The sequence below is a fragment of the Morone saxatilis genome, unplaced genomic scaffold, assembly GCF_004916995.1.
Source record: "Morone saxatilis isolate NCDOM2014 unplaced genomic scaffold, NCSU_SB_2.0 Contig2, whole genome shotgun sequence".
Classification (NCBI taxonomy): Eukaryota; Metazoa; Chordata; class Actinopteri; family Moronidae; genus Morone; species Morone saxatilis.
Genome location: NW_023339762.1, coordinates 17,982,650 through 18,004,692, shown reverse-complemented (window position 1 = coordinate 18,004,692; position 22,043 = coordinate 17,982,650). Strand labels below are relative to the sequence as shown.

General features: G+C 39.9%; 1 protein-coding gene across 1 annotated transcript in view; it reads right to left on the bottom strand.

Annotated features, from left to right (window-relative positions):
- The window catches only part of sema3d (sema domain, immunoglobulin domain (Ig), short basic domain, secreted, (semaphorin) 3D), a 31,303-nt gene extending 12,632 nt beyond the window's left edge, over positions 1–18,671 (bottom strand). Inside the window, exons 1-8 of the mRNA XM_035665834.1 lie at positions 18,463–18,671; positions 11,183–11,441; positions 7,505–7,665; positions 5,314–5,376; positions 5,053–5,172; positions 4,871–4,964; positions 4,208–4,336; positions 2,021–2,157 (exon numbers count right to left, since the gene is read on the bottom strand). Of these exons, the coding sequence (XP_035521727.1) occupies positions 2,021–2,157; positions 4,208–4,336; positions 4,871–4,964; positions 5,053–5,172; positions 5,314–5,376; positions 7,505–7,665; positions 11,183–11,390 (912 nt within the window). The 5' untranslated portion in view covers positions 11,391–11,441; positions 18,463–18,671. The remainder of the gene's footprint in view (positions 1–2,020; positions 2,158–4,207; positions 4,337–4,870; positions 4,965–5,052; positions 5,173–5,313; positions 5,377–7,504; positions 7,666–11,182; positions 11,442–18,462) is intronic.
- Between the last annotated feature and the right edge of the window lie 3,372 nt (positions 18,672–22,043).

Here is a 22,043-nt window from a genome sequence, read left to right as displayed (position 1 = left end):
TTTCCTGCACTAATTAGGAAAATAAACAGGTGAAACACATGCCTCTAGAATGGATCTGCTTATTTAACCAGCACAAAGGAGTCCTTCTTGTTAGCATAATGACAGTCGGGAGTAATTGAAAAGGGAGAGGAAAGAGAGACAGGAAAAAAGAGAGAGAAGATGGAAAAACATCAAAGGAGAAGAGAAACAAATGGAAGTGCAGCGTGTTGAAAGAGAGCACTGAAATCAAGTGAGGTTGCTGATTGACAATGCAGGTTTCATCTTAGCATATGAATTGCTGTTTTAAGCAGCAACCTTTGATTGAGCTATGGTAAGAGTAGTCAAGTGCACCTCTTTGTAATCCATAGAAAACTTAAGAGAACCTCCCTATTAAAGTTGACCAGAGCACTAACTAAGTGGTATAGAAAAGACTGTTATGGTTCAAAAACACAAAAACACACTTGTGTTAAGAGACGACAAAAAAAATGTAAGCACTTAATGAGGATGTTTCACAATGGTGATAATCTTCAAAGAGGATTGAAGTGCCCTTATTCCTTTCACATGCAGGGAAAAACACACTTACAGATAATGAAAGTGAAGGAAAAATACAAAGACCAAAAGAGAGAGATAGCTCAAAGAGAAAGAAAAGGAGAGAGCTGTTATCCAGAGGAATCTCCTTCTAGTCTGCCTTACAGCTTACTCCCAAGTCATAAATACACTAAAAGCTTTTCTCTAAGAATGTAGCAATAGACCTCCGAATGCTAATAGGAAACTGCTGTGTGGGCTAGTCCCATTTGGAATGATTAATGGCACACTATATGTTATACAAAAGGTCCCCAATCATGAATCTATTCTGATTCTGTTCTCAGTCAGCTGTGCAGTGCCACTCAAGCTTCCAGCTGTTTTGACATGTTAGAAAATAGAACTAAATTGGCACTGAGGCATGATATGCTTCTCAAATGTCTTGCAGCATCTGATCAGAGAGAAAGTTTGTGTTGTCAAAATGTTTCCGTTTAGGTATGAATTTGAAGTTGGACCTTTGATCCAGCCGAGGCCAAATGCTCTCACTATAAGTTGCATTGGAATTAATGTAATGTAATGGTACCACACATGCTCCTTCGTGCAAAGCTTTTCCAAGGCCATAATATGTCTCTGATATGTGAATGCTTCTAATATTTATTTATCAGCTTTATCTTTATTAATAGAGACAATCCAATCCAATCCAACTTTATTTGTTAAGCACTTTGAAACAACCAAAGTTGAGTGCTGTACAGAAGAATAAATAAGACATCATAAATAAAAGACATAACAGCTCACATGGGGCGCAAAATTACATATAAAATAACAACACTAAATTAAAAGACATAAAACTTGAGTAAAAATAATAGCCACGCAATAAAAAGCAATAAAATAAGAAATTAAATCAAGTAAATAAAGTCGACATCTTACTAGGTGTCAAAAGCCACGGAGAAAAGATGGGTTTTAAGAAGGGATTTAAAAACAGACAGAGAAGGAGAAGACTGTTTTAACGTGCAGAGGCAGATCAGAGACAATAAGATGTCGCAAAGATCGTTCAACTACATCGACCCCAGTGACAATGTAAGCAGCAACACTATGAATACACTGTCAGCAGAGCACAAAGGGGCTAAAATCATGATTTAGTGGTCCTGGCAGTCTCTTTCAGATGACTATAAAAGAATAATGTATCAGAAAGGCTCCTTGGGTACAAAAAACACCACTGTAGTGGTCAACACAAAGATCCTTATCCGATCAGATGATTGTAGGAGCTATGAATCTTAGACTCTGTAAGAGGTCTTAGTCCCACTACATTGCACCTACTTTAACTTTCATCCAAGCACCATTTCTCTCATTACCAGCTGGGTCTCCACATCTACAAAAAATCATCCTAGTCAGGGTTTTCACTCTTGCAACCCCTTTCCTCTTCCTCTACTGGTCCACCCATCTGTCATATCCTCACCTTCCCTTACCATGCCTCTATATACCTCCCACTTTCCACACCACTCGTGTTGTAATATCTCACCTTGCACACACGAGCCACTCGGGACATGATGCTCTTGTCGTTCCCTTCCCACGACACCTCACGGAAGAAAAAGTATATCTTATCATCATCTGAATTGTAGGTGTCAGCAATGGGATGAGCAGATATAAACCTGGCCTCTGAAGACATAGAAAGGAAAAGAGAGACACGGGAGAGTGTTAAAATAAGTCAGGTAATAGCTTTGCCATTGCCACTGCAGCCTTGAGGCGGCATTAACACTACACTTAGCACATGTTTATTTACAATCTTGCTCTATTTCTACAGAAAGGACTGATTTATTACCATTTCTATTTACGAAGCTAAAGCTTGGGCTGCCCATAAATCTTCAACTTGCCCTACAGTTTGATACATAGACTAATAGAGTGATTGCCAGAATGTTTACCTTAGTTAAAAAGCAATTTTGTTTACTTTTATATGATTTTTAGCCTGTCTGGCAGTATCTGTTATGCAGCTGTGTGGCATAGCAATAATCCTTTAGCTGGAACATCCAGGCTCAAATATCTGGCTAACCATAACTGTGTGTTCCCAGCGTTTGAAACAATATTCTGATTGATTAATTAAAAGAAGCAATTCCACAATTTATATATTTCATTACAAGTAAATGTCCTGCATTCAAAACCTTACTTAAAGCGGGACTAATTCATTGTTTTGACACACAACGCTGACAGAGTACTATCTTATAAAGTTGAACATGTTGGCAAACAGTTGACCATTTACACAATGAGCAGAAACAGAGCAACGTTAGCATTCACTTTGAGTTGTGCTTCTGGACACACAATGAATTTAAGACATATTAACTGTCTTAAATGTCTGTCTCGCATCTCCACCAACAACAAGGGAAAAAATAGGCTCTTTAGCTGTAAAATTTTAGATTATTTTCACTATTTTTCATTTAGTGGTGGACAAGTAGCATACAGTGAGTTCATCAAAGCTTTTTTGTTCAAAACAGCTGGCTGCTTCAGGTTGATTAAAGCAGTTCAGAGTGAACAAAAACAGCTAAGCTATTGTAAAACCAAAACAACGAGCTGAAAGACGGCACTCCGTAGACCTAAGAGTTGTGTTATAATTTCTTGTGTGTATTGATTACTGCAGCTTTAAAGATAAAAAAGTATTAGTATAAGATGATCCTATGTTTGCATTTAAAATTATATTCTGCAAAGTATTAGTATAAAATAATTATTGCAGTAAATACTACTGAAACTGAAGTTTTATCAATATCAATACTATCAAAGAATTTCTGGACGGATCCTATGTGAACTGAGACATCAGAAACGAATTAGTAATTACAGTACTATTTAATGATATTGAACAGTGTGACAAAATTGTGTTAGATAAAAGACAGTAAAAACTATATGTGATGTAGGAAATATCGTGAATAATATCAACAGCATGTTGTCGTCAGTGTCCTGATTTAGGGGGGAACTGGTCCAAAGGCTTGCAGTAACATTACATCAACATTAGCTCAAATCCTAGAAACTGAGCCAACCACCAGAGGGTGATTCCCCTACTGGAACAGCTTAATGTACAACTGCTAACACACTTGACAGAAGTTCATTGTTAGTACTGCGTCACTGCAAAGATGTTCCACAGGCTCAAAGAAACAGAAACACTGCAAGAAATGATGTGCTCTTTCTGTCTGCCTGCCCTGCACCTAAACATTCGCAGTATACACACACTGTGAGAGAGAGACATAATTACTCCAAACATCTCTGACTGCGTGGTTGTGAAATGTGGAGACCATGTGTAAGGATTTAGATGCTAGTGACAACTGTTGATACACGACAACCCATCAGTGGCTGTAAACCACTTGAGACTGGGGATGTACAAACAGGGAGAGGACTCCCTTCTCAGTGATGACTGTGCATGCCGATATGTGTGTAAGTGTATGTGACTGTGGCTATGCGGTTGTGTGACTAAGACCGTAAACTCTGTGGCACACTGTAAATTCCCCTGTAGGTGTGGTCCCTGTTCAGCTATGGCATTCATATAAAAGTTCCAGCTAAATGAATAAGTGGGCTGTTTCCTCTGCACTGGAATGCCAATAACCATCCTGAGGGCACAGAGAGGCTCTTTGTATCAGTGGAGAGGCTGGAAGTTTGAAGAAAAAGCAATAACAAGTTTTGAGTGCACTCAGCGTGTTAATGTGGATATGTGCAAGCATGTGTGTACCATTGATCCAGTAGTCTTCGGAGATGTCTGTGCGTATGTAATGCTGGTCAGGTGGAGGGCCAAGGGAGCGTGTGAATGTTGTATCTTTGCCCAGGAAGTCTGAAGATGTGCCAGCATACAGGTACTGATCTGGAACCAATTACAGAGACTGATCAATTGATCATGACATCAAGATATTCAGAAAAGAATTCAGCACATACAGTACATTATTGTACATGAAAACTCAAATAGTTTTTATGATCCTATTCAATAGGTCATACACCATATTACAAACATATCAGAAAACAAACAATTTAGCTTTTACCACTTCATTGGCTTACCTCAGTGAACCCATTTACAGAAACACAAACTGAGACAGATTTCAAGTAACAAACAAGACAGATAAGGCTCAAATGTAAACATGGTTGTTTAAATTACTCTGCCAAGTAACTTTGTTGCTGCCTGAGAAATATCAGTCGGCCTCTTTATTGACCAAAATAATCTGCATAAAAGTGCTGGGGAAAAAAGGGACATGAATACAAACAACTCAAACAACTGAGTGGAGACATGAGAAGAAACATAATTTACTCATGGGTAAATGCTGCTGTGCAGCAATAAAATTCTGGTGCACAGAGATAAGGCAGGCAGAGGGCTGCCAGAGCATTGTGTGAGGGTTCATCTTACCTGTGAGGACTGAGGTAAATGGCTGCAAGGGGTCAAAAGGACATTTCAATCTGCCAGACTCCACTGTACTAAACAGCAGTTGAAACACACCATCCTGAGAGACAAAAAGGATGATAATATTACACAAATTTAAATCCAACTCCTTATTCCTGTTGTGATTCACTCACTTATATCTACTTTACCTCTCTGCGGCCAGTTATTTCAATGAAAGCACAGTTGGGGTGGAAGGCTCCTGTCCCACAGGCATAGACATGGGTTCGATTGTAGTTGTGGAGGACCCTGACAAAGTTACCACACTCCAACTAGGAAAGCAGGGACAGAAAAAGAGCAGAGGTAATCTGTTAGTCTGAATGAACACATTTTAACATTATATTTCAACATACAATGTTGTACCTATTGACTTAGAATCAATATGATTTTTTTGTTCTGAAAGATTTTCTTACATTTATATGTTTTCCTGCCAGTTGACACATTTCAACTTGGTGCCATGGAGCAGGCCAGTGAATCTAATGAGAGATAAATAAAAGGAGAAACATTTCACATTTCATAATGTAACATTTGAGTCACTGTCACTTCAAACTATAAAAAATTCCTTTTATAGTTACTTTTCATGTATATGCTATTATAATTCCAGTTTAATATTATAGCGTTATCTGCAAAGAAGATGTACAGTAACACTTACACTTTAAATCACTGCCAGACTATTACAATGGGGCTGTACCTGTTTAAACTATTAAAATAACAATGTAATGTGTTCAAGCTGCAGTGGGCTCAGAATGCAGCAGCAAGACTTCTCACAATATCTTAAAGGACAGTGCATAATACTTAGCTGTGTTAGCATCTATACACTGGCTACTTTTTAGAGTAGAAAGTTACATTTTATGGATCACTTTAACAGGTACTACCAGGTAAGCTCCTGATCCCCTAACTTGATATGAGCCTGAGTGCAGCCCAAGACCCTTGAGAAGGTCTTTTCTTAGTGGCTCTTTAGGGCCACTAGGGCCCCTCAACTCTGGAACAAACTGCCTAAGGAATTCAGGCAAGCCAGTTCTTCATTGTATCAAATCTATTTTAAAGACATGATGATGATTTATATTCAGTTATTTTCCAGTTTGTATTTTACTTCCCTTTGGTCTGTATTTTGTTTATTAAATTATTAATGACGCTTAATCACTCTTTAACATATTGGGGATTATTAAACAACTGATCTCGGTTATACAATAATTAACACCTTCAGGTGCTGGTACGAAAGAGGAATGGAGGTATAACGTCCAGTGTCCCTTCAATGTACCCCACCATGTCCATACATGTGTTATAAAAGGCTTATGTGCTTAGCGTGTTACCTCCCCTAAATCCTACCAAGGAGAGCTATCGCCAAACTTATCCATGGGTCAACAGAGCCTGAATACGCATGCAAATACACTGGCACAAATATTTACATCTCATGATTCCAAATCATTGCATGCTGCTGAGGAATTCATCCAGAAAACCAGTGTTACAATGTGATGTGTTGACTGAGTAGTGTGTGGCCTGTGGTTTTGAAACAAAGAATATGATCAGTGGCCTAGTTTTACCACAGCATATGGTATATATATTTAAAGACTGCGGTAAAAAGTTTACAAGATAGCAGTTATCTCCTAAAAAATCAAGGTAGAAACAACTGAATATCTGGTTGTGTTTTAGTGCCCAAAGGTCCGTTTCCAGGTATGCGTCTTCATTAATTGATAAACACCAAGTTTGCTTCTCTAGATCATATTCACTGTTAAGGGGCTGATCCCAAAAGGCAGATTTACTTTGTCCATTATCTCCCTGCCATCAGTATCAATGACCAGAGAGGCAACAGAAAGGCAACACTTTGAGAAGACTAAGAGTTAAAACAACCAGATAAAAATCAAATAAACACACTGTCGTCCCACTAGCATATCAACCTCAGCTGCATAAACACACACTCACATCTACAAACTTTAACATATGGCATCCGTCCAAATGCATCTGTGTGTTTGTGTATATGTGTAAGCGAGAGGGTGCATACTCCGTAAATGTGTATATAATTGTGTGTGTGAGTGCGTGTCCCCTCCAATGATGACCCTGACCTCTCCAGGCAGACAGTTTCAGACTGCTGTTGACTGAAAGGTGAACTCTTCCCTAAAACAATATGCGGTTGAATGCATTTCAGATACCAACACAGTAATGGAAAAAAAATACCTTACATCACCCCACTTAATGGCAAGATAGGTATAAGTGTTATGAGCTGAAACTAAATGACTCTCTATATAATAATGAGCTGTTCGCAGCAAATAACAGAGGTTATTAGGATGTCTCAAGTGACTTCAAGCATGAGTTTGCATGTCTGGGGACTGTGCGGAGGAGCTACTCAATCTCCTGTTCAAACTTGAATTTCTTCCAGTATTATCCTTTCGTCAGAGGGTGTGGGGACTCTTTAAACTGCTGTAAACACTTCAAAGTCTACCTAAACAACCTCTCAAGTATAGTAAATGGCCTGAATAGCTACAAAACCAAAAGCTGCTGTTTATTTATTGCTCTAAATTCATTCTTGGCCATGTTTTTCTGTTCTATATCCTTCTATATATAATTTACACATTCCTTTTCTGCGCTCTTCACAGCATAATGTACCTTTCTAGGGGCTCTGGCTAAATTGTCAGGGTCAAGCAGGTAGATGTAATCCCTGGCTCCCAACAGAAGACGTCCTCTCTCCTCATCCAACAGCAGCGAGTGGGAGTGGAGGCCATCAGATGGGCCCAAAAAAAGAGATATGCTGCCAGCTTGCAGCAGTTCTGGCCCAGAGAGAGTGACCGACAAACAGAGAGACAAAAAAAGCATTAATAAATCCCCACAGTCCCATATAATGTATGCATATAGTTTACATTTAAACTGCACCATCTAGCATTGAATTACAGCAGGATTGCACTGTCAAGCTTAACTTATTCTCTGCAGTTCACTCATACCTAAATCCAAAAAACAAGCACTGGCTTTCCTGTTCTACAGAAAAACATGTCTTGACTTGACTGGAAACTGCCTAATGCTCTGTGGTTTAACACCTTTGCTAGGTGGGGGGGGGGGTTATTTATTGTAAAAGTCTCTCTACCAGTTCTTTCCTGACTAGAACTCAATTGCGGATGAATGAACATCTTCATAAACATGAACTGTCATGGGCAATATGATATTGTATCAGGAGCAGGTGGATTACTAAAATAAATGTATATGAAGTGTTAAAATATACTGTATACAGGCTGTTTCCATTAGTATCTGTTGGTATTCAGACACCCAGCTTCCAAGGTCTGGGAGCTGAATACTGACTACATTCTCAGCTCAGTATTGTGTCCTTGATCTCCTTGATTTGAGGAAATCTCTTCTATCACCAGGCTCTTTTCAGTGCTGCAGTATAGCAACATGTCTTGAATAAACACTGGCTCAATGCGGGGGAGTCCAGTGGGAGTCACTCTGAAAGGATTGACATTGTGATTACCCTCTTGGTGTGAAGGATCGGAGAGGTTACCAACCCTCAATATTTGAACTTCTAGGACCGCTCCACACCACGCAATCATGCCTAATACCTCCTGCTATACACAAGCTCACACACACAGCACCCCCACATGCTCATATCTCTCAACCCTACACACACATCGTGCCCCAAGCAGACTAAACCTTACAAAGAGATTAGGCCTGCTAGCCCTTGGCTAACGCTAATCTGTTCTGTAAACACACTGCACTATGAGCCCGCTGAAACCGCCTGCTTAGCTGTTGCCGCTTAGCATAATGTTCCACACCTTTCTCCAAAGAAGAGAGCCCTCGGACCCCTTAACAGCTCTTGATTAGCTCATCTGTTGGAGTTCTGAGGCACTCTCATCTGCACATTTATTTAACTAAGACATCACCATGCTGGCATGCTGCAGACAAGTTTATGCTGTGCTGATAGACTGGATTTAAGCTCTATAATACTATAATGTCTGATATTGTACAAGTAAAGACCACCTAACACAGGCGAGTAAGGTAATGCTTTGATTGCTTAGATTGCTTAGATTAGATAGGGTTAGGGTTGTAGGCTGTATGAATCTGCCATATGTTCGAAGACAAGAGTCACATAATTTAAGCATTAATTAGAACAATATTAATTAGAAGTAAGTAAACTACTGATCATTGTACTCTGGATCTAAGCTAGCTGTGCTTCATGTTGCATGAGCACAGCCTCAGTCTGCCATTAATATGCAGTGTAGGATGTTCTGTCCATGGTTTCAGAATACACAGAGTAACATCACAGCCGGTATGAAATGTTAAGTCAAACAGTGATGTTGAATGGAATTAATAAAAATTAGCTCAAGCAAAGCTAGATTTAATTCACTGAAATGTGTTTGGATTTCCTGTTACTAAGCAAATTTGTTCACTAAAAGATGGTTAGGTATTTAGCCTGTTTACAAAGAGAAAGAAAGAAAGAAAAATGTCCTATAAATTCTGCTGTGCACGACTAATAAACTGTAGCTTTTGAGTAATACAGGCTACAACGCCACAGATAGAATGCATGTGGTGTAACAATACTTTTGGTGGCACATTAAGAGCATAGGAATAACAATACTCTGAATGTGCAACATATCAAAAATATTTAAATCATGACCAGATGATTCTACTTTTCATTTGGCAAGGCCATGTTGTCTGTGTTGTGACTCTGGATGGAACTTGAACTTGAGTCAAGATTTGTTTTTCAGAGGAAAGTCTGGAAGTTCGGAGTAGAAGGCAGTTGTTTTGGAGGTGTTCATTCAATCAGGGATGATTTCACTTTGATCATTTCACCCTTCACTCATTGAAGTTGAGCTTTCACAGGAGGGTGATGCGATGTGATGTTTGAAGAGTGATCAGTGCTTGGTGGTGTTGCTTTTGAAGAGTGTGCACTGATGAGATGATGACAATATGGGTGCATGATGTGTGCACTGGGTTGGAGGTGATTTTGCTTTTGATTTTGTTACTTTGCTTCAGTCATTCGGACTGAGAGAGCCAAACATGGACATTGTTCTACTGTTGTTCATCTGAGGTCCAAAGCAGACTGCTGCATAGTTAGATGGCAGTTCTCTTGAATGAAAATTAAGTTTAGTCAGCCGTGCTCACAGTCAAAGCCAACAGACACACCCTGACCGTATCAAAAAACGTGTCTCAGATATATGGCCCCATTAAAATGCAATCATCTATGAAATGATGAACTACTTTATTTTATCAACTGTTGCTTGGGAACAAATATAAAATGAGACGAACTGTAGAGCTAAATACTAGCCTAGAAGCTGAGTAAACACCGTCCCTAGCAATCATTATTCCTGCAGCTACTTACATATATTTATGTTGGACACTCAGGACACACATGTGTATCTATTTCCAGCTACCCTGGGCTTTGAAAGCCTTTGACCAGAATAAAGCTTTTGGAGGTTGAAGTCAGAGTAAGTTTACTTTTAGGTCACAGTGGGGATTCAATTTTATGGAGCAGACTGAAGTTCATTTGTGTGGTTTCTTGTAGCTGATACACAGCTTGAGCGATGGAGACTTTGAAGTAAGTTTAGAATGGGTTTTAAGGGGAGCAATAATTTAGCTTTCCCCTAGTGGCACAAAGCAAACACATCCAGTTGACGCAAAACTAAACACATAGACAGAGTGCACATTGCCAGGACCTGCTAATATACACAAAACAGATTGATCGACAGTCTCCTATCGACCAAGAGTGTTAACATGACTTGTATGTTCTGCGTGTGAATTAGACATATAGGACTGGACTGCAACAACATTGTATTTTATAAAAACTGACATGTGACAAACAGGGAATTATGAAGTGGGCTAATGGATCAGTAAGTGTTAAATTTCTCACTCTACTTTACAGTCGTGTTTCAAAGACCATTTACTTTAACAGTGCCACTGAGGCTATTAATCTTTCTTTTCACTTTTCCTCATAGATGTGTGCACAAAACCACATAAGAAATAGAGACAAGTGGAGACAAAATGTTATAGAGAGAGACAGACAAGGCACAGTTAGACACTAATAGAAAAAAAATGGCTAAAGAAGACAAAAAATCAAGGGAATCATACGTGTGACTCAACAGATTCATATATGGCATGTAGCTTTAACAAGAACTCCAGCTGTGTGCAAGTGCACAAATAATTAAGGTTGTTGGCATGAGATTAAATATCCCAAATTACCCAAACTTTTGTTTTTGCTCTCAGACTGCCTTGGATACATACTGTAATATTATGAAATTATCAAAATAAATGTAAATATGTAACAACAATAAAAATAATCAACAATATTTCAGTTCTTACCTCTATGACTGAGTTTGACTCTGGGGACACTTTGTTTGATGCTTGCTCCAAAAGGGAGTGTGGCCAAGAACATCAGTCCCACTAATAGGACCCCTGGATGGGATAGCACCTTAATCCTCTTCCCTTTGCCATCATAATTACTGCCAGACATGCACTGCAGAGCCCCAACAGCATTGAGACTCTGATTAACAGAGTCCTCTGTCTTCATGGTGTGTGGAGTGGTGTTGTTCTGTTTTCACTCTGTCCTTTTCTGCAAACCCTGGAGGGAGACCGGAGAAGAGAGTCAAGCTAGGGAGGAGCAATCATAAGTGTGTGTGTGTGTGTGTGTGTGGTGTGTGTGTGTGTGTGTGTGTGTGTGTGTGTGTGTGCGTGAGTGTGTGTGTGTAGTCTCATCTAACTTCACGCAGGATATGTACACAGGTTTCTCTTATGGCTATTCAGCTGTTTCACCATGGAGCCCTAAAGGCATGTCCCCTCTCTTTACCCATCCTACATCAGCTGTTGCCTGTCGCTGGCTTTCCTTTTGTGTCGCCTTTAAATCTGTTTGCCCACAACAAAGGTCAGGCTAACAAAACAGTCAGATTCTACTATCTTTCACTATGCCATGCCTTTTTCAGTTTTTCTCTCTCCTCCATCTTCTTTTGACTTGGATAACTAATTTAATTCTTTAGCTAAATGATACTTGCCAATAGTTTTAGCATTGGCTGATGACCTTGTCAACTCCTCCTTTATGTGGTGTACAAAAAATGGGCCATTAGTTCACACTCAATGCAAAGTGTTGTCAATGTATAAGTGAGCAGTCATGGGAACACTCACCGGCTTTTCTCTTACTAATAGGCAAGGAGAACTTGAGCGATGTGCACTAATTGAACACGTGACAAGGTGAAATCATTGTGGAAGAAACTGGACATTTTCAGTAGGGAACTTCAGTAGTTGTCCATTTTAATACATTTGTGGTTTAATGCTGCAGCAGATGTTTTTGTCTTTTCATTGATGCTGAAACTAAAATCAGCACAGGACACAGGCCATGCAACTAATAATATGAGTCTGCAAAGAGGATTTTTTTTTTTTTGATGACACATTTTTATTAGGAGACAACTAAGAATGAAATCTGGACCTAAGTGTTAATGATAAGTTAACAAGTAGTGTCTGAAAAACTCTCAAAACCACAAAAAGCTACAAGCTTAACATTGTTTTTAAACCTGAATTCCTGCACATTACATTGCCATTTAGCTACTAATTAACCAGACAACCGATGAAGAAATTAGTGAACGCATCGAAAGAATGTATACCCCCTTCGACCTTATTGCTACATCTCCCTCATTACTATCATTCCACCCCCATGTCAGATAACACACATCAACCTGTCTTGTGACAACATAAACACTGTCAACCTAGATTAATAGATCCAATGTGGCATACACACATTCACATATCTTAAATAATGAAACCAAACATGAGCCACTGGACATATAGACAAGAGAGGACACATTCACCGTTTGGGACAAATACTGTCTACAGCATGTAGAAAATTATAGAATTACACAATCTGAGCACATACATTCATTCACGCCTGCGCACACAGATGTTGATTGCATGACAAAATGTAAACTGCCAAATGGAAGCTGTAAAGGTATAACTCATTTCACTCCTTTCATTTTCACTGTCCAGTTTTGTCATCTGGAAACTTGAATTCAGAATTAATTACTGAGAATCGGGGCAGAGTGGCACCCATCCAAGCACCCCGTAGCTTTAAAGTGACGAGGATTAGACCCTGATAAACAGACTGCTGTTTATCTAAGATGACAAATTGAAGCACCTTCACACCTTCAGGGTTAGAAATACAGATATGGAGCTGTGTGTGATGGATGGGCAATCAGCAAAGAGAGTTAGAAAGCCAGCAGGTTTAAAGTCTTTGCACTCTTTGTGAATGAAAGTGATAGTGCTGGTGGTGGGGCTTATCCTCCCCACGGTATCTTCAGGGGAGCAGTGACACAATTTCACCCATGTGAGTAGTGTTTGCGTAATGTATCTCTCTTCACCGCTTGAGTGCCCACATCTATCAGCAGTACGGGCCTGTGCAGCACCCCTCTAGAAGAATACAGCACAAACAAAGGAGTGAGCTCAAGTGTTAGAAGAGGGACATTAAAAACTCTCCATCTGTTGAGAGGAGGATGACAACACGAGACTGTCACGCTGTATAGGAATGAAAGACATAATATGCGTTGCCAGTCAGTCAATAATTTTGAAAGAGTGAATAATAGAGATGAAAAGAGACACAAAGACAAAAAGTGAGAGGTGAGAAAGAAACCGACAGCTCGTGCCATGTGGGTTAAACTAACACCCCTGTTTCCTGGCGGCTAGAGTCCCTGTTGTCTTTGGCAGCATGGCCGGCACACGGTGCAGGGGGTGATGGGAAACAATCCTGATGGCGATGGTGACAGATTTAAAGCTAGCAGCCAATATGGTGCTGCTGGCTTCTGATCTCAGCCCAACATATACCATCGTATAGATGTCAACTCCTCAAATATACTGGCATTCGGGCTCAACATCAAACAAATACAGCACATTCACCAGCCTAACCATTCACCAGCAGCCATTAATTAGCAACGATTCAAAATTTAGAAATAAAGATGCTAAGAAATTCAAAGCAGCTGAACACAAAGACACAATATACCCTGTAGAAGTTGTCAGCAGAGATGAGGAAGGAGCAGATGGTGAATAAGTGCTCTGGCCATGGGCATTCTCACACAGAGACCTCCCCTAATGAGGCATTTAGCAACACCCAGGTGCCCCGTAGAGTACATTATTATCAAACCCCTCCATCTCCACAGGACAGAGTGCATTAGCACGGCTATTTGTCTTTATTCCCTGACCACAAGCATTGACCTGGCAGAACAACATAGGTAATTGTTTCTAGCTCTCAAGACATTAGTTGTTTTTCTTGGCAACAGTCAATCATCTTTTTTCAACCTTACATTTAAGCAAGCATGTAATTCCCCTGTGAGTCTGCGTGAGTTCATGTCTCATAGGGAAAAATACAGGACCGCCACCAGGCCACACTGTTTGTGTTTTAACTGAACACAAACTATAAAGCATATACAAGGAGCATTAAATTTTAAAGCTGTAGCTCCAGTTTTAGACTGCAGTAAAGAAGGAAACACAACACTGTTCCAACAGACGAGCACCACTCTTTCTCTTTATGTCTTGGCACTGTAATATAGCATATATTTTAGAGAATTTATTTCACTTTCCATAACAAGCTAAAATACTCCTAGCAACAAAGTGAAATAGTACTGTCAGCTCTTTGTCCACAGGCTACTAATAAAAACTAGTAACACTGATCTGAATGGTCCAGCATCTACATGTTCTAACTTCTGTCTTAACTGTCAATACAATGTTTACACTTCACACGCGTAGTCCACATCTCAGTGTGTTTAACTGTATGCTGAGAATTAACTGTTGTAGAGAACATGTGATCCTTGTGCCAATGTAAGCCTATTCTGGACTGAGATCAAAAACCTCAAACTACATACATTACACTCAAGCTTTTTGGCAACTTTTAGAGTATCACTTGCATTTTTTCTGTAATTTGTTTGCTCAGATCATAAAGTAAACATCAAGGCAGCAAGCTGTGATTCATTTTGGTTTTAAAACACAAACATTACTCCACCTTATCTGAGTGAAACACTGTATCTATCGGCACAGCATGCGTATCTCTCGGGAAATTACATATCACTCCAAAAACTAAATGCAAAATAAATTGCCAAAATATCCCCTTACACAAAATGTAATCATGCAAACATGGTGATGCAGACATAGATTGGCTTTGAAGTTGAAAATGCTGCAGTAAATTAGCCCTAAATAACGAATGAATGCATACTACAAAACATGTTAGGTAAGGATATCTAATACCTCTCTGTGGACTAAAAAAGGGATCATTTGATCCTTTGCCATTAGGAAAGTCTGTATTTCCTGCAGCCGTTTACCTTCTAATAAATCCTATAAATCAGAAATCCACAGGCTGTCTGATTAGAGAAAGCCCCTCTCACACAACTAAACAACAGTGGAGTCTTGACAGTTAACTCCACTGCCCTAGTAACAGAGTTCCGAGTAAGGATTTTTCTGTTTTTCATCACATAAACACATTCACAACACCACATTAAACATGACAGACATCTCATGACAATCACACTTTGCCTGAAAGCTGTATGCATGAAATCAATGAATGGCAATGCCCAGACGAGAGGACATTCCTGTGGAATTCCTTCCATTTAAGAAGTGAAGAGTATGTCTGTGGGGAAAACCAAGGGAGATGGATAAAATTCCAACCCTGAGGTCCTGTCTCTCCGCATTTTGTCCCTCCCTAAGCTGTTATCTTAAAACACTGGTAAGGGAATACTCCGGGCAACTGCTATTATGGTAACCAAATACACCAAAGACAGATAATAGTGCTTGTGCTGTCTTTGTTAAAGACTCACTTTATGTTTAATGTTGTCGTTTAATCCTCCATTCTTTGTCAGTGAAAAGCTACTCAACTATATACAACTGAGAAAACTGCAGCTCAGGTCTGCTGTCACATCAAGCGTGGGGGCAAGAAGTGATACTGGATCTACGGTGTAACTGTTTTCAAAAGAGAAGATGGAAACAGAAACAACAGCAAGTGGAAATAAAGTCGAGGGGCTATTCAAAACGGAGGGGCAACCATGTAACTGAGACAACGCCATATAGATAAACATGGCGATAGTTTTGTTGATAAAGGACAACAAAACAAGTAACTCTACACACACTGAACTGGGCATGACCCGGACGTGCTCTGAATGTGTATGAGACACCGCACATATGAACATATGTGTGTGTGTGTAAGCTAATACCATCCTGAGGTAGGCAGATGGGAGCAATAGGGCATGAAAACAGTGACAGTTGGAAGTGCTCTCACTTGTCTCCTGATGGCCTGAGGACACAGGGGTACACCCATGTATGCTATGCAACAACTTTTCTCAAGAGCTTTTAAGTCTTCTACAAACGTGGGAAGCTACTCTATTGTTCTTTTGCTATGACAAGAAGGCCTTTGTTATGCAGTTACCTCCACATCGGCTCCAGTACAGTTCAATATAGACAGAGGAACCACCGAGGCCACAGAGCTGCAGGGCAGGCAAACCCAGCCGGGCTGTCTGTCTGCAAGTCATTGGCACCTACCCGTTGTAGACTCTCTAAACATACTAACATCACTGCAGTAAAGGTGTCCTAGCTGTTATGTCTGTCTGTACTGAAGGATTTCTGGAAACATAACCATATAAGGCTAGGCTAGCCTGCAGCATGGCTACAAGTATGTTTTAATAAGACCTGTTGAGTTTTGAGAAAGCACTCTTTCAGTTTTTAGTTTTCATCACCGTCCAGTAAAAACGCCTCGGCATGAACTGCGTGGCGTAGTCACAGAGTGCAGGAATGGTGCTGTAGGCCATTCAAAACACAGCCGAATATTGATGCTGGGATTTTTAGGGTAATGTTGGATCCGTCCAGACACGCCATAAAGAACAGGAGTGAATCAAAGCACCTGGGAGGCTCAGGGTTAGCACAGCACATGGACATGGATTTGAAGTATAGATATAGGAACCCACATACCCCACCAAACCCTTCAACCAGTTTCACATTATAATTTATTATTAAATCCACTTTTCCAATCATACCAGAGCACTTACAGAGATTAGATTAGGATACAGTTTCATCTGCACAACGTGTTGTCACTTTACAAAAGTCCCTTCAAGTCCTTAAAGTTCACATGTTTACATCTCCAGGCTGTGATTTCAGCAGCAGTCCTCAGACTGACCCATCTCCAGTCAAGTGAACCTGTGACTGCCTTTGCATACAGCAGTCTGCATTAAGTATGCCTGGCAGACACCACCTCAGTGACGTAACAATTGGCCAGTGTTTAAAGAAAATCAGACAACAGAAGATTTTCTGAGGCCCGAAGCACAAATCATTTATTTACCTCATTCACGCTGATCGAAAGCCCTGAAACATTGCCAAAGAAATCAATCCCCACACAACTCTCATCTCTCTGCCTCCCTTCAACTGTTTCTTTGCCTCTCTCAGACTTCAACCCAAAGCTCCTTGTAGGGAGTTAGATAAACCGTTAGAAGCGCACTAAGTGGAGAGTGGGTCCTTGAGACTGTTAGATATACAGGCAGGGGAAGGATGGCTAAATAACTACACTACTAAACCTATGTGACTGTTTCTTTTTCCTTTATGCTGCACAGTAAAGCAACATATCTCAGTGAGCTCCATAAGTAAAGCATCTTGACAGAAATATGTTTAATGTACTGTAGATCTGGAATGTGAACATTTGGGACTAGGGAAAAGGACTTGGCTGTTTAAGTGCACCTAGTCACATTCAATTTGAGAGTATCTATACCCCCCCCCCAAAAAAAAAAAAAAAATGCTGTCCAAACACTCTAAAACATATTTGGTACCCAAACATTCTGCCACTCAACTAACTTCTACTATTATCTATTTAAATCTGTACCTCTCTAGTCCTATATATCTATCATTGGTGTAAAATAAAACATTAATGCATCGTGATGAATTGATCTGAGATTGCAAATTCAGCTGCACTGACCGGAAAGTTTGAATAGATTAGTATCACATTAATGTGCTTTTATTCATTGAAACACTATCACCCCATTACTGTTTACACAGTTAAAAAAACACATTATGGCTGTCTGATGAATAGCATGAATTACAAAGATTGGTGATTTTACAATTCCAGTTTGCATGTTCCTTATAGGTTGATACAATTATTTATAGAATAGCAAAATCCTTTCAAAATCCATAATAGGCTATTTTGTGAAAAGTTAGTTGGCACCATGTTTTAAACAAACCTGTTTAGTATTTGTTCAACAGTGACATTTTGGAGATGTATGCAATTAAAATCCGGATTTTGACGGGTTCAGTTTAGAAACTGTTTTGCAGAAGTTACGTAAAGTTGGATTAATGTCAAATATCAAAATCTCATAGATATACAACAGTAAAAGAGGATGTGTAGGTCTATGTCAAAAACATTATGTAAGAAAACCCTGTACTGATAACATCAACTAACCTCGGTTGTTTACTGTAATGCAACATATGGCAAAGGCAATAGCTGAGCAAATGTCACTAACTAAAATGCAGTTGGCTACATTCATTTAAAAACGTTCTTTAAACGCAAAGTTAAAGGCTAAGTTTTGAATAAACAGCGTATGATTTACATTGTCGTTATTGTCGGTATTGTTTCACCTTACCTGCGCACTCCGTCTCCTCTCACATGCAACACATGCCCAACCCAACCTGCAGATGCGCAGAGAAAGTACGCGGACCTCGTTCCGACCGAATGAACAGTGGATGGATAAACTGAATACTTCCCCCCAAATATTTCCACTCCCCTTAATTGTAGGTAAACGCACACTGAACTCTTGGTGCACTCTGTGTGTGTGTGAGTGTGTGTGTTGGATGGCTGGTTACTCTGTGGCAGTTCGCCCCGGCAAAAAGACAGACAGCAAACTCCCTGCTGTTTCTGGAGGGGAGGGGCACTCAGCATCTGTACTGCTGCCAGCCAGAACCGAGTTGAGACCGGCCACTCCACATCTTCAGACTTTATCTAACCCCTATGTTTGTCGCTTCGGTGTATTTTGTAACATTGCGTATTCTATTTGATAGTGCATACAATAGCAACAGAAGAGGGAAAGTCGCATTATATGATATAGGCAATTACAGTACTTACAGTAATCCACTAAGTCTGTAGTTGTATGGTTAAAAGCTGTTTACAAATGGATTATGGGCCCTTTTCTAAAAGGCTGATGAAAAAACAAAGAAAAGTGTCATGCTGGAGGAGGAACAGGCAACCCATAAGTTCTCTCTGGGCTCTAATGGCTACTGATCTATAAAGCATTAGTAAATGACTGGTCAAACATTAATAAAGCCATTATTTACACTTTATAACCCCTTATAAAGGATGTCTAGCTGTGATACCGAAAATATGATAGGATATGATAGATATAGGAGACAATGTAGAATATAGAAGAATATAGAAAAACAGAATATTACAGAGTGGAGATAGAAAGAGTCTTGTATGACTTCTTTTCTACTAAATAGGAGTGACTCAAACGGATTGGATCACACAAATGTGTGTCATGGCATTGGACTAATCCCATACTTGTTAAATTTGGGATATGTGAGCATGCATTTCCAGCCACAGAAGGTGACGATCCTCTTTCTGAACCTGGTGTTTGTTCCTCTGGGATTCCCTCAGGCTCTGCCGGTGAAAGTAAAAAACAGCTGTATTTGGGTTCAAGCAGCAGATCCTGCTAGGTGATGCCTTGGCCGCAAGCAGGCAGTCTCAATGAAGTAAACTTCTCACATGTGCATAAGAGTCCATCCAAATCCACACCAATTTTTTTTTTTTTGCAGAAGTTGTGAAAGGGCCAGAGCCAAGTACACACAGAGGTCACATTTAGTTGAGATAACAGCTGTATTGTTGGGCCCAGAAAGTTGCAGTCCCTTCTATTCATAAAGTGAGATGGGATATGCTTGTTATTGCACTTTGGTGGTAATTAACCTATTGCTGCTCCGGCTCTGGGTGTGTATCTTCAGCAGATGTGACTAGGTCCCAGTTACCAAAAAGGCCTAGGTTATGGGTTAACAGGTTAAAACAGTGTCCTCCCACCCCAGTGAGAGGTTTGGTGTCAGGGTGTGCACTTCCTTAGGACAACTCCCTCACACACGCACACACAGTAAAGCCATTACTGATGAGCAGCATTGATGACATAAATGGTGTAAAACAGTGCGCTGTCCAATGTCCCTCCCATCCCTGCCCATTCTCCTGAGAGTTGTGCTAAACAGTGTGTGTGTGTGTGTGTGTACTCTCATACTGTATGAGGATCAAATTTCCACAGAAATGAAAGAAAAACATTGACAGTTTCCATCCTGGGAGATGAGCAAGTAGTTCACGGTCGCCTCTTAATCCCTTTAAGCAGTCGGTTAAGCAACTGTTTGTATCCCCTTTTTATGATTTAAAATATGTATTAAAAAATCTTGGTCTCAAAAAAGAAAGTGATGCTGACGGCCAGAACATTGTCTGCTTTTTGTTGCAAATTAATTCATCTTTAGTTGATAGTTTACGGGGATTTTGGCAATGTTCCCAGAACAGCTGCCAAGTTGTTTAAAAATCAGGAGCAAAGACCAACGACAGCCCAGCAAGAGGTCCGCTCGTCCAATTAGAGGCAGGATCAGTTAATCGACGTCTGAGTGAAGGAAGAATTGTCGATCATCTTTTGTTCAGCCCCCTTGAGGACGCATTTGTCCCAAGCAAATGTCTGCTGAGCCTTGCCATACAAAGTGAAAGTCACACAGCAAAGTAAAAACTGTGGAAAAAAACTATGGTTACAATTCGGATTATGGTTCGTTTTCATTTAAATTGAATTTTGAGTCTATAGCTGGAGATAGAAAGTGTGCGAATGTATTAATTGGTGTGCACACAAACACACACAAACATCCACAAGCATACACACATGCCAGTTGTGTTTCTCCCCACATGAACTATACTTACTGTGCACAATGGTAGCTTGTTTTGTGTTTTTTCTATCTCTATCCCTTGATATATGGAGTGTGAGTGAACTGAAAGGATTTGGCAATTCAACACATGATAAAGCAAACCAAAGAATAGCCCCTTAATCCCCAGTCATTTCTACAATGTTGTTATCCAGTTGATCCTCCATTAAGGAGGATCAACTGTTCAGTCTGGATGAGGTGGGAAGCTGCACAAATGTGAGATCAGCAGTTAGTGGTTTTCAGAAGGATGTATCATTTTTGATAGTATGTATTATTCTCTTATAAATTGTGACTGTATTGTTAAAATGTAAACAGGAGGAGATCATGCATTGGAGAATACGGATACATATTCATTCAGGAGCTGAAGGTTCTCTGCAAAGGTGCAAAATCTTCTCTCATTTGATGAGATGAATTCTTAACAAATTGGACACACTTTCACTAGTTCATTATGTGTGTGGGATATGTAAGTGGCAAATATATCTCTTCACAGTTTTTGGACCATATTACCCTGTCTCATCTTCTTAAGGTTTTGATAAAGCACTTGGCAGTTGCAACATTGAAGGTTAAGTTATAGTCTCCAGTAGGCTGAAAGCCTCAGTGAAATGAGGTGAGAGAGCAGAAATTCCTATAAACTTGGGCATTAGAGTTCCATTAGTAGATTCACGGTTCTCAGTTGTTTAGAGAAAGAAACAGCTTTTCTTACATGATTGTGGTATTTATGTGGGAGAGGGCCACAAATAGTGCATGTTAGGGTGCAGAATGCATTGCAATCTGTGAGTAATTTCCAACAGTAATCGTGAAGATCTCCAGCGAGAGGGCAGACAGCCAGGCATGGTCACCCAGGGAGCTCCTACTCTACTTGGGACACACACACACACACACGCCTCCAAGCTTTAGTGCCAATAGATTTGAACTGATTAACTAATCTTGATTACATGAGCTGCCACCAAGCTCGTAGTGCTCTAAAACAAGTGGAGCAGAGTTAATTTTCAATGATTGTTACTTATCATTGATTAGGGATAAGTATCATTAATTAGATCTCAACTAGACATGTCAACAAGCATGGAAGGACATTGAGTGTCCCCAGAAAATGTAAATACACAGCAGTATATACTAAGTGAGTGCAATAGACTACAAATACACACAAAGCATACATGTTGATAGGTAAATATAATAATAAAGAAAAACATATTTTCCGGTGATTATACACTAATGAAAACATACCTATAAATATTATATTACATTTCTGATAATAGATCCTCCTACATTTCACACA